Here is a 13020-nt window from a genome sequence, read left to right as displayed (position 1 = left end):
CCCAACTCGCCCCTTATCTAGTGTTCCTCCCCCACTCTCCTGGTTTCAAGTAAAAAGCACCCTTGATTGGGGCTGGGGTTTTTGCCCCCACTCCCGCCTTTTAAGATGGAGAGAAAGAGATTTCAATGGGGCAAAAATGGATATTCTGTGCTTGAATCATGGAATTCTTTAAGTCTGAAGTACAGGAATTCTGGTTTTATACGCCGGCAAGAGCTGCCTTTGCAAACTGCAACACGGCCAAGTGATTATCAAGAATTGCAACATCTCAGCCAGCCTTCCACTCACAGAAAGGCGGCAGTCAGAGTTTAAATACCCCCAAAATGGTGTTTTTGTCTCGATAGTATTTTCCACTGGGCATCCACACAGTATGGGCTGCCAGGCAGTAGTTAAGCAAAGCGAAACCAGACCACCTGAACAAGGGCCTTGAAACTTCTAAGTCTAAGCTTTGCTAAAAGGTATCAAATTTCAGGGCCAGCCTGAAGAAATGTGAATTCTAGATGGTGAGATAGATGACATGAATGTTTGAAAAAATAAGTACATATCAATCATTCTTAGTCTTCAGTAAAAATTCCTGTGAGCTAGCTTCAAGGAAACTTCAATGCTGGACTGGAATATCCTTACTAGAACACAAAATGCCCCTGGGGGACAAGCATTCTAAACAGCTGGGACCCCCTTGTCTCAAAGTATGATTTCATCTTGTATTAAAAGCTGAGAGGTAAAGAACTTGGGCGTGGGGAGGGTAGTATGTGTGGTAACTACGCCCCCTTCAAGTCTAGACAGAAACTACCCTCCCAAAGAAACAATGCTTCTTTAAAACAAACACTGCTCTCTCCCAGAGGTCATGGGTGGGTGACTGGGTTTCACAGATTAATAAATAGCCACCCAAATGCTTGTAGTCCAGAACCCTGCCAAGAAGGGAAAGTTCTGACCCAAATAAAGGCATTGGGCTCCCCCTTTAAAGGGAAATGCAAAGGGCTAAGGGCCCTGGCTAAAGCAGCCAAAATGCCTGGTGCCCCACTGAGGATCCAAGATGGGGAGAATGGAACGGTTGTTCCTGGGATATTGCTGCCAACACAACGAGCCCCTTACACCTGCAGCCTTGATTCAAAACAGGTGCTCAATACCTACTGGCTAAATGACGGACAGACGCTGAGGGTGAAGCCCACAAAACCTGGCAGGCTGAATTCTAGTGGAAATGTTGGAACTGGGAAGGTAAGTTCTAAGAATCCTAAAGAGCTGGTAACCCAAACAACAAACATAAAACACCATCTATGTTGATTCCATCTTAGAATCAGGAGGAAAAACAAAATTCATTTGAAAGTGCTTGCTTTAAAGATGAGTTTCTTACTTCTGGAAGAAATACCTTTTCTTATGGCTGCCTCAGAGTAGTTCAAGTCTACTCTAAAGCAAGGAGGGCTACAGATAAGAAAATGCTGGTAAAAGGCAGAGTGTAAATCCATACAAGAATCTGCATCTTTGAGATGTCTGAAATCTCTAAAAACCTGGTTGGGTATGGGTACCACAAACACAAAGCAGACACGCACTAAAGATGTGCTCAACTGACAAGCCTCACCTAAGCTTCCCAAGGGTAAAGACAGGACTGGTTCTCTTTTAAAAACCCATTTCCATCAGGAAGCCCAGGGCTAGGTGGCACACAGAGTTAATTTGTACATTGGACTTAAAGGAACAATCAAGCACAGACATTTCTAATTCCAAGATGTTCCCTACTTTGACAAGTAGCTTGATGGGTGATGCTTGACCCAAGTCTGTTTCAGCTAGTGTAGCTGAAGACCAGATGTCAAGCATCAACCCTGGGAGACCTGGTCCAGATGCTGTCATCTATTTCACCCTGAATCTGAACTCTAAAGCAAGCAAGCAGGGCTATAGATAAGAAAATGCTGGTAACAGGCACTGTAACTCCTATTCCTGTATAGCTTTTCTTCAATTCAGTAACCCAACATCTAATTCATGTTTGCTCCCTTTGCTGGCTAATCCCTGCCTCTGATTAGGTCAGCTGTAGTGGATCAGCTACAAGGATCCAATTCCCTTTGTCGATCCCTCGCTTAAGGGGACAGCAAGTGATATTGCATCTTAGACACCAAGCATAGGACTGGCAAAGCAGCATCTTTGGGTTGCTGGTAGTCAGTCAAGTATATAGTCATTATGTTCTCCTGGGAAATGTCATTTCCTGCCACCCTTCTCAAAACCATCAGGTAACTTTGAGGAAAGAAAGTCTTCTATCCCAGTTTGGTGACACACATCTTTTTTTTTTTTTTTTTAATTTTATTTATTCATTTTTAGAGAGGAGAGAGAGACAGAGAGGGAGAGAGAGGAGAGAGAGACAGAGAGAGAGAGAAGGTGGGAGGAGCTGGAAGCATCAACTCCCATATGTGCCTTGACCAGACAAGCCCAGGGTTTCGAACCGGCAACCTCAGCATTTCCAGGTCGATGCTTTATCCACTGTGCCACCACAGGTCAGGCGTGACACACATCTTAAAGAACTGTTTTCAGTAGCAACATATTTCTCAACGTATCATCTAGTTTAAACCTATGCCCTACCCGCATTGGCCTGGTTTCATCCTGTTAGGGGTGAGGTGGTTTTAAGATATATCCACAGATTCTTTGACACTGTTTCATTCAGTAGGTGGGGTCTAATTCTCCCTTGAGTACAGGCTTGGCTTAGTGGCTTGCTTCTAAGGAACAGAATAAGGAAGAAGTGAAGGGCTGTGCTTTTCAAAGACGATCATAAAAGGCACTGCTAATTCCTGCTCATCCCCTCTTCCCCTGGATCACTCACTTGGGGGAAGCCAGCTGCTGTGGTGTGTGAACACTCACAATGCCCTACACAGAGACCAACATGGGGAGAAACTGAGGCATCCTTCCAACAAGCACAAAGAGAGAGGTTAGAAGTGGATTCTCCAGCCCCAGAAGACTGAAGACCCTGCCAACATCTTACTGCAACTTCCTGGGACTCTTGTTTCAGAACCACAATGCTGAGCTGCTTCCAAGTTTGTAATTTATTGAAAAGGACAGATGATGTTTGCTCTTTTAAGATTTTTAATTTGGGGGTAGTTTGTTATACAGAAATAGATGTGGAAGGACAAAATTCTTGGCTTGGAAGCCTAACACCTAAAAGCCTGTTTCTCTACATCATGCTCTTGAGAATGAGATAGCTATTTAAACACAATGCACAAGAAACTACACTATAAACACTATAAAGAAGGTAAACCATTGACAATGCATGTTTCCTGTGGAAATCTGGAAGGTCATTTGTCATTAAGATGGACTGTCCCCAAAAGTACAGAAATATGGTTTCTTCATAAAAAGAAAAATACAAATGATCACTAAGATGTCAAGAACTGTCTCATTCAAATAGTACCCTAAGAGTATTCCCTCCCCCCAAAAAAGCCAGGATAGATAGCCATTTAGGGCTTTAGCTGTGGGTTTCCTTCCAAACATCCAGAAGGTAAACCACCCAGTGGATTCTGGCTGGCTCTGAAAATGACTCTGAGGCACGGCACAAAGTGCCATCTGGTGGAAGTTTATCTGTACACTTGTGGAATCATCTTTAAAACACCAACTTATGAAGTCAAAGTATCCCTAGTAGCAGTGGCCTCTAGAAAAGAAGTGCACAAGGCAGGAAGAAGTCCTCGCAGACAAGGCTAAACGATTGGGCTGCTGTTGTACCATACAGCGGACACTCCAAGAATACTAGAAACATGGCTTCTGATTAGGGGGCCACGTGCAGATTCCCCAAGATGGCAAAAAAAGGAGAAAATGGTATCTCATTACTACTTAAGCTGGCATGTTTTAATTCCATTCCCTATCGTTCAGTAAGGAAGCTGAGTTGTCATGTGCAACAATAAAGATCAAGAAGGGGATGCTCTTCAGCTCCCTGACAGACTAACTAGCTGTAGCTGGAGTCAGACTCCACATGCCAAGGCCAGAGTATGAACATGACCAGCCTCATTCCTAACAAAGCATGTTACCAGGGGACAAAGATCTTGAGCAAGCCTCTTATGAAAATTAGTGTAACTTGAGGTTTTCCAAGAGAATGTAGAGCGAAATTTGGAGTTTAATTAAAATCAGAACAGTACACAATAAACAAACATAACATACATTTATGATCATCAATTTGAAACTGAAAGTATCTCCAAAACTTTGGAGGTCCAGCTTATTCCTGAGAGACATCAACCATCACAAAAGGTTTCACTCTGAACTATTCACATTTTATAGCAGGAAACAGAGCAAAGTTCCTCAGACATCCTCCTCTCTTGTCTAAAATATATGTGCACACAGAGTCTTTCCCTAGTTCAAAAGAAAAACAAATAGCTTTCTTTCTTAGCCAATTGGCCTGTTACTCTCACATCTGGGTTGTGGTTCAGGGCACACAGAAATTCCCAGGACACCAGAGGCCACTTGGCTTTCTATGAAAGAAAAGAGGCATCAGTCTTTCTAAGTAGGTAGTCACTTTCCTGGGGTCACCGTGCCAAGCAACAGTCCGGAGCGTGGCTGGGAGAGAAGGACAGTGACAGTAAAGGGTAAGGGAAAAGAAGGAGCTTTCATGAACAATCCAAAACAAGGCAGAATGGTCCAACTTTACAAACCATCCACTACAAATGCCAAACATGCACACCCAAAACTAGGAGAAGGAAAGAGCTCATAAGGGACTGCAGGAGACAAAGAGTGGTGACGGGACAGCCGACTTGCCTACAGACATTTCTCACCTTCCTAACACTGGAAGATGTGATTAAAAAGTTGCTGTTCAAAATTGTATTGAAAACATATCTAAAAATAGGTCTGTAGTCATCTTAAAAAATAAAAGGTCACTTCTCAGATAAGGAGTGACAGATATTATCAGATACCAACACTTGAGGTATCTTTGATGTATATTTGAAAAATGGCCTGGCAGAGAAAAAGGAAGAAGAGTGAGAGAGAGGAAGGATAGGAGGGAGGGTAGACAGGAAAGAAAGGGAAAGTTCAGAGTACAATGGAAAATGCAAAAAAATGGGGAGGAACACATTTCGAAGCCCATGCTTATCTATCTCGGCAGCCAAATAAAGCAGGTCTACAAAGGAAAAGAGTTTAGTTCTTTCCTAAGAGCATTCTGGAAGTCATCTTTAAACTCAAATAGAAAAAAATTGCAATGAGATAACAAATATTACAATGCTCACTGGACTGAAAAACAATGACCACTGAGACTTAGTTATCAAATGGGCCCCTCTTTCAAAATCATTCCTAAGTATTATCTGCAGGACACTGTGATCAGGCCTTATCCAAAGTGCCTCTATCACTTGGTGTGGACCCACTCTGGGAGGAGTAAAATCCCCTGGATGCTCAGAGTCCAACAGGACTGTAAGCAACATCATGCAAGCAGGGAAGAATGAAAGAAAAGGAAACAACAGCTGGTTACCAACAACCCCTTCTCATGTAGGGAGTTATAAATCTTTGCACACATGTGCTAAGTAAAGAAATAGGAAGATAAACTATAATAGCAAAGACATCCTCCCAGACAGTGGAGGGGAAGCAGACCTCAGAATAGTGTCACAGGGTAGTGCTACCAGAGTTGTACAAGCTGTGCTGGCCCCGAGAACAAATACCTGAAGATAAAAGGGAAAGCAGCTCCCTTGTTGTTTATCTCCCTCTGGGGTTTTTTTTTCCCATTTTTTTTTCCTGAAGTTGGAAATGGGGAGGCAGTCAGACAGACTCCCGCATGTGCCCGACCGGGATCCACCCGGCATGCCCACCAGAGGGTGATGCTCTGCCCATCTGGGGCGTTGCTCTGTTGCAACCAGAGCCATTCTAGCGCCTGAGGCAGAGGCCATAGAGCCATCCTCAGCGCCTGGGCCAACTTTGCTCCAATGGAGCCTCGGCTGTGGGAGGAGAAGAGAGAGACAGAGAGGAAGGAGAGAGGGAGGGGTGGAGAAGCAGATGGGCGCCTCTCCTGTGTGTCCTGGCCGGGAATTGAACCCAGGACTCCTGCACGCCAGGCCGATGCTCTACCACTGAGCCAACCGGCCAGGGCCTCCCTCTGGTTTTAAAGATCCCAAACCCAGACTCTGGTAGCACTGAACCACAGGTGGGAGACGGGGGGTGGGGGGAACAACACAGGGTCAGAACATGAACAATGCTGAGCCCACCAAACCTCTTTAGCACTTCCCCAGCCAGCATTTGTTGGTAGGCTGAAATCTGATTTGGGATTAAAAAACAATTATTATTATTATTATTTTTTAACGGGAAGGGTACTTCTCAATACCAAAATGACTAGGGAAGCCACCATTCAACTGTTTTCCTTTGCTGGCTGCTTAGTTCTACAGAAATATGTCGTGGGCCTTCAATCTAATCTGTCTAACTGGAAAGGAGAATAGGAAAGAGGGAGAAGAAATGGTCAGATGAAGCTCATCTTCACATCATTTGGCACCCAGAGGAAGAGGAGGTGGAAACTGCAATGGGGACTGCTGTGCTGCCTCTTCTGTATCTGCATTGTTGATCCTATTGGCCAAATCAGGTATACACAGGTGTCCTTGTTGCTGCTAGTCTTCTGATCCTTGCAGGACAGTTAGATGTCCATCTCAAACTGAGCGTCATCCCCTAGTTAGAAGGAAAAAGATGAAAAGTTTTAAAGAAAAAGGAAAAGCAAAACAGCTTTGTCATTCCCTCTGCACAAGGTACAAAAATTAATTCAAACTGTCTCATTCTCTGCTGCCTTAAAACAATTATTTTGCTTTGCTTTGGCTGGTCTTTTAATCTGGGGGAAGACAGGCAACCAAATCACTGATGGGAAGGAGCATTTGAGAAAAGGATGCAAGTGAAACGATGCAACCAGTGCCCCTTTGTCAGCAGGCTGACCAGACAGGAGCCCCTGGGGTGCTTGTTGCCATCTAGCAAGTCAGCACACTCTCCTGGAGGCTCTGAACTTTGGCTCTGCTTTGAATCAACACTTCATACATTAAAAACTGATTTGGAATTTGAGGCAGAATGCTGGCCATTTATAGAGTCAGAGTGCTACCTGAGGTGGATTTCAGGAGCTGGCTGTTTCCACCTCCCTCTTCTGCTTCCCAGAGGCACTGAGAAGTCACTACTAAATGTGTGTTTGTAGGGGCCATTTATATAAATATTATAGGCAATTCTAGCAAATAGAGGAAAAAACATATTGCTTTTCCCCACAACATAAAAACAACGGAGGCTGGCCTACAGTGGTGTGGTGGATAAAGCATCGACCTGGAAAGTTGAGGTCACTGGTTTGAAACCCCGGCTTTGCCCAGTCAAGGCACAAGGCCCACAGCATATGTGACAACCAATCAATAACTAAAGTGAAACAACTATGAGTTGATATTTCTCTCTCTACCCCAACCCCTGTAAAATCAATAAATAAAATATTTCTTAAATAAATAAATAAATAAAATTGATGGGAATGGGAGCTATACAATTATTTTGGGGTTTTTGTGTGTGTCTTCCCTTGTCACATAAAGTTCAAGTTCAAGGAGTCATCTTTGCAATTTACCATTTCATGATTTTGGATTTTTCCTCTGCATCCACTAGTTTTCAATTATGATTTAGAACTTAGGGTTTCCAGAACATTTCAATTAACCTTGGTGAAGGAAGTAGGGGTGGGGGGGAGTGGGAACCTTAAACTCATATAACTAACTGAACATTAGTTAATTGAAGCATCAACATTTTTCAACATACAGGTAACTGACATTCACATTTCCAGGGCCACTCTCTTGATTCCCAACACCAGCATTCTCTTACCCACTGCATGCTTCCTGTCATGATTGTTCAAGTTGTTCAAATTGTTTACTTCTATTTTGGAGTCTTCAATTAAGGTGCCAGGGCTGGTGACTCCGGGGATATTGGGCAGATGGCAGGGCGGGGTCTGAGCCATGGGAGAATTGCGACGATCCAATAGAAACTTTCGATCATAAATGATTCGGGTTCCTGGAAAACATTATTGGAAAGAGTCTGAGAACAAACGAAGGGGTTTATCAACATATAATATTACCCAAGAATTTATTTTAAATCCCATCTAATTCTAACCCTTAAGGATTTTACAATTCAAGCAAAAAGGATTAGCTCTAACCTCCCTGGCTCCTTTGCCAGCTGGAATGCCTTTCCTCCTTTCCAGCTGGGGAAATTCCTGCTTACCCTTCAAGCCTCAGCTCCAACATTGCTTCCTTTACAAAACTTTTTTTTTTCTTCAAATACTTTGCCCCCCCCATCTTAATACAAATTATCTATTAGGACTCTTGTTATCTATTTGCCACTCTAAACCGTGAGAGTTCCCTATGCCAGGGCCATGACTTACTTATATGTTTAAATAAAGTTATAAATAACTACGAGAGCCTAACCACATGGTGGCTCAGTGGACAGAGTCAGCCTGGGACGCTGAGGACCAGGTTTGAAACCCTAAGGTCACATGCTCGAGCACGGGCTCACCAGCTTAAGCGCAGGGTTGCCAGCTTGAGCCCAAAGGTCGCTGGCTTAAGCAAGGGGTCAATGGCTTGGCTGGAGCCCCCTGGCCAAGGCACATATGAGAAAACAATCAACGAGCAACTAAGGTGCCACAACTATGAGTTGATGCTTCTCAACTCTTTCCATTCCCATCTGACCCTCTCTTTCTCTCTCTCTCTTAAAAAAAAAAGTATGCGAAAAAGTAGCCAATAGATACATATGGCCACATTTGGGTTAAAGGCACTGAGACCAACATTCTTTCCACACAGAGCTGTAGCAGAGGCTAAAACTGGCAGCCCTCTTCTTTTTTATGAACTAGTCTGCTTACCAGTACATGCTACCAAAATGTTTTATAATAGTTCTGAAGGGTTCACTTTACCCGATAATTAAGAAAACCTACTGCTATCCATCTCCTTTTATTTTTTACCGTGTCTTAATATTTTTTTGCATTTTTAAAATTAATTTTGATTGTGTTAACGTGGATTCAAGCGTCCCACTCAATATAACACTCCACCCCCACCCCTATGTCCCCCATTACACCCCCTTTGCCCTCCTCCCCCTAACTCCCTACCCCTTACTACTGGGATTTGCTGTCCTGTTATCTGTATCTATGTGTCATGTATTTATAATTTCACTAATTTCTTCACCTTCTCTGATCCCATCCCCTCATCCCCCATTCCTCTGCTCCTTGTGACCTTGCCTCTGCCTCTATTCCATTCCTCAGTTCACTTTGTTCATTAGATTCCACATATAAGTGAGACCATATGATATTTGTCTTTCTCTGCCTGGCTTGTTTCACTTAGCATAATAATTGCCAGGTCCATCAATGCTGTCACAACAGGTAAGATTTCCTTCTTTTTCATGGCCACATAGTATTCCATTGTGTATATGTACCACTGCTTTTTAGTCCACTTGTCCACTGATGGGACATTTGGGCTGTTTCCAGATCTTGGCTATTGTAAACAATGCTGCAATAAACATGGGGGTGCATATCTTCTTTTGAATCAGTGATTTGATATTCTTAGGATATATTCCTAAACGTGGGATAGCTGGGTCAAAAGGCAGTTCTATTTTTAATTTTTTGAGGAAACACCATACTGTTTTCCACAGTGACTGCAGAAGTCTGCATTCCCACCAGCAGGGCAGGAGGGTTCCCTTTTCTCCACACCCTCGCCAGCACTTACTGTGTGTTGATTTGTTAATGAGCACCATTCTGACAGGTGAGGTGAAATCTCATTGTGGTTTTAATTTGCATTTCTCTGATGATTAGTGACGCTGAACTTTTTTTCATTTCTATTGGCCACCTGTATGTCCTCTTTGGAGAAGTATCTATTCAGTTCTTGTAAAAAATTTTTACTTATTAAAATCCCTCTAATATCAGAGGGAGAGGAAGGGAGAAACATCGATGTGTTGTTCTACTTATTTATGTGTTCACTGGTCAATTCCTTTTTTAAAATTGGTATCAGAGACATAGGAAGGAGAGAGAGATGGAGGGAATGAAGGAGAGGGAGAGAGAGAGAAAAAGAGAAAGTTCAATTTGTTGTTCCACTTATTTATACATTAACTGGTTGATTCCTGATTAGATGATTCTTGTATGTGCCCTGACTGGGAATAGAACCCACAACCTTGGTGTATCAGGACTTCACTCTAACCAACTGAACTACCTATCCATGGCCTGCTGTCCATTTCTTTTGTCATGGTCATCTTAAGTACTAATGACTAAAAATAAGACATAAAACTACCGTATTTTTCGCTCCATAGACGCACTCCCCCCCCCAAAAAAAGTGTGTCTTATGGAGCAAATGTTCATTTTTTTTAGCTGCTGTGGTTCCCAGACAACTAAAAGAGTATTTGAACATTAAAGTCTCTTCTCATTTGTTAATAACACTGCTAATGGTTGTTAATACTGCTGTTGAGTTTACATTGTTGGAATATTATTATGGTATATTTTATAAAATATTTTAACACTCCATTTGGTTCAGAATATTTTTTTTCTTATTTTACTCCTTAAAACCCTAGGTGCGTCTTATGGTCAGATGCATCTTATGGAGCGAAAAATACAGTGACAATTCAAAGATGCCTAATGTTGGCCTAATGTAGTGGATGCCTGATGTTGGCCTAATGTGGTGGATGCCTGGAGCTCTGCTGCTGGTTCTAAGACTACAGCAAGCTCAGGAAGAAAGAATGTGACCATGAGATAATCTGTTAAACAAGTCAGTTGGAAATGAGAATGGCAGCCCAGCACACTAGCCATTACTGCTCAAGTAACAAAAGGATACAGTCGTGTGGAGGCATTTTGCTCACACTAGGCTTAAACCCAGAGAAGAAAAACCTGCTTTAAAGGTTTAGCAATCCAATGAAGGGCAGTATTATATGAAAATAAAATTGTGTACAAAGTTACTCAGTTTAAAGAGGCAGAATGTAAACACTACCTGCTGGTCAATGCTCCCCTAGTAAAAAGAAAGAATACTGTTAACATATTATAAGGAAAGTCTGGTTCAGGCAAATTTCCTCAAATAACACATGACAGCTATATCCATGGAAACAGAAGAACAAATACAACAGCTAGTTGAAATGTGAGGAAGAGGAAAAAAAAAGCAAGGCATTTACTGCAAAAGGAACAGAAACTCTGGAATCTTCCCAAAAAAGGAAGAAAATTAACATTTACTCCAAATAAGCAATTATCAACATTAAATAGGTGGCAAAGGAGTTAAAAACTCAATAATTTACTTGGAATTAATAGCTGCATTGCTGCCATAACACATTTATGCAAATGCTAGTAAATAATTTCCTTCTGACTAGATGGAAAAGAGTCAAACTAGGTGAGAAGATGGCCAACAGAGACTTATCAATTACCTCCCCCATCCTGGCTTTAACAATCAAAATTAAGCACTAAGCATACTCTCTTCTCAATAATACCACAAATCAGGCACAGGAAAGAATGACAAATGTCTCAGAATAAGAACATTCTCACTCTGTTGGCACATGAAGACACTTTAAAACAAAACCTTTAGGCCCTGGCCAGTTAGCTCAGGTTAGCACAGTGGGTTAAGAGTGCACTGTCCCAACAAGGCTGTGGATACAATCCCAGGTCAGGGTACATACAGGAAGCAACCAAAAAATGCATGACTGAGTGGAACAACAAATGCTTCCCCTTCTCCTCCCCTCTCTTCCCCTTCCTCTCCATTCCTCTAAAAATCAATAGAAGTTTAGCCCTGGACGGATAGCTCTGGAGCATTGTCCCAAAGCACAGGTTGCCAGCCAGTTTGATTTCCTGGTCAGGGCATATACAGGAGCAGCTCGATGTTCCTGTCTCTCTTTCCCTGCCTCTCTCAAAAAAGAAACAAAAACAACACCTTTAAGGCTTTCAAATCAGTTCTAAAGCATATCAACTTTCTATTTTACTAGCTAGTTCTGTTGCAACTATACTACACACACAATCATATTTACAGTTTATAAGACATGAAAATAAAATATCTGGCTCTCAGCTTCTCCATAATACACTAAGAAAAATATTGTGCTGTACTTGGGAAGCTACTAAGACAAGAATTTTGCAGATATCTGCATCAAAATTATCGTGGATGCTTGTTTAAAAACATTCTGGCCTTGGCCATGGCCAGTTGGCTCAGTGGTAGAGCGTCGGCCTGGCGTGCAGGACTCCTGGGTTCGATTCCCGGCCAGGGCACACAGGAGAAGCGCCCATCTGCTTCTCCACCCCTCCCGCAGCCAAGGCTCCATTGGAGCAAAGTTGGCCCGGGCGCTGAGGATGGCTCTATGGCCTCTGCCTCAGGCGCTAGAATGGCTCTGATTGCAACAGAGCAACGCCCCAGATGGGCAGAGCATTGCGCCCTGGTGGGCATGCCGGGTGGATCCCGGTCGGGCGCATGCGGGAATCTGTTTGACTGCCTCCCCCTTTCCAACTTAAAATACAACCCCCCCAAAAAAAACCCATTCTGGCCTTGGCTGGATGGCTCAGTGGATAGAGCATCAGCCCAACATATGGACATCCTGCAGCTAGGGGCTAGATTGGTTCCAGCATCAGCCCCAGACACTAAAGATAGCTCAGCTAATTCAACCATCAGCCCCAGAAGGGGGTGGGTGGCCAGGTGAATCCCAGTCAGGACACATGCAAAAAATTTATCTATCTCCATTCTTCTTATATGAAAAAAACCAAAAAACAAAAAAAAACACAACAAAACACATTCCAAGTGAATTCCAATCCTTGGAATTACCGTATTTTTCGCTCCGTAAGACATACCTAAGGTTTTGAGGAAAATAAGAAAAAAAATATTCTGAACCAAATGGCATGTTAAAATATTTAATGAAATACGGTAGAACCTAAAAATCCGTATTTTTTTCAAGTTCCTCAGTCATCCCTGTTTTATTAAAGAACCCAACTTCATCCTTATTCTAAAATCCTAATAGTGCTTTAAGAATAGATGAAATATCAAAGAATCAGTAAGAAAGTGAAGGGTCAATACAGATCACTTTGATGGATGATGTTGAGACTCAGAAAAGTGACTTAATCAGGGTCACAGAGCCAATCAGAGGCAAAATGTGTAGTGACCC

The 13020-nt window shown here is 42.7% G+C and overlaps 1 protein-coding gene across 1 annotated transcript in view; it reads right to left on the bottom strand.

The window, feature by feature from the left end:
* Window positions 1–2262: 2262 nt before the first annotated feature.
* The window catches only part of EIF4EBP2 (eukaryotic translation initiation factor 4E binding protein 2), a 31759-nt gene continuing 21001 nt past the window's right edge, over window positions 2263–13020 (bottom strand). Inside the window, exons 2-3 of the mRNA XM_066243566.1 lie at window positions 7753–7938; window positions 2263–6591 (exon numbers count right to left, since the gene is read on the bottom strand). Coding sequence (XP_066099663.1) covers window positions 6560–6591; window positions 7753–7938 — 218 coding nt within the window. The 3' untranslated portion in view covers window positions 2263–6559. The remainder of the gene's footprint in view (window positions 6592–7752; window positions 7939–13020) is intronic.

This window comes from Saccopteryx bilineata, chromosome 9, assembly GCF_036850765.1.
Source record: "Saccopteryx bilineata isolate mSacBil1 chromosome 9, mSacBil1_pri_phased_curated, whole genome shotgun sequence".
Taxonomy (NCBI): Eukaryota; Metazoa; Chordata; class Mammalia; order Chiroptera; family Emballonuridae; genus Saccopteryx; species Saccopteryx bilineata.
Note: the sequence above shows the minus strand (reverse complement) of the source record. Positions and strands in the feature narration are given on the sequence as shown.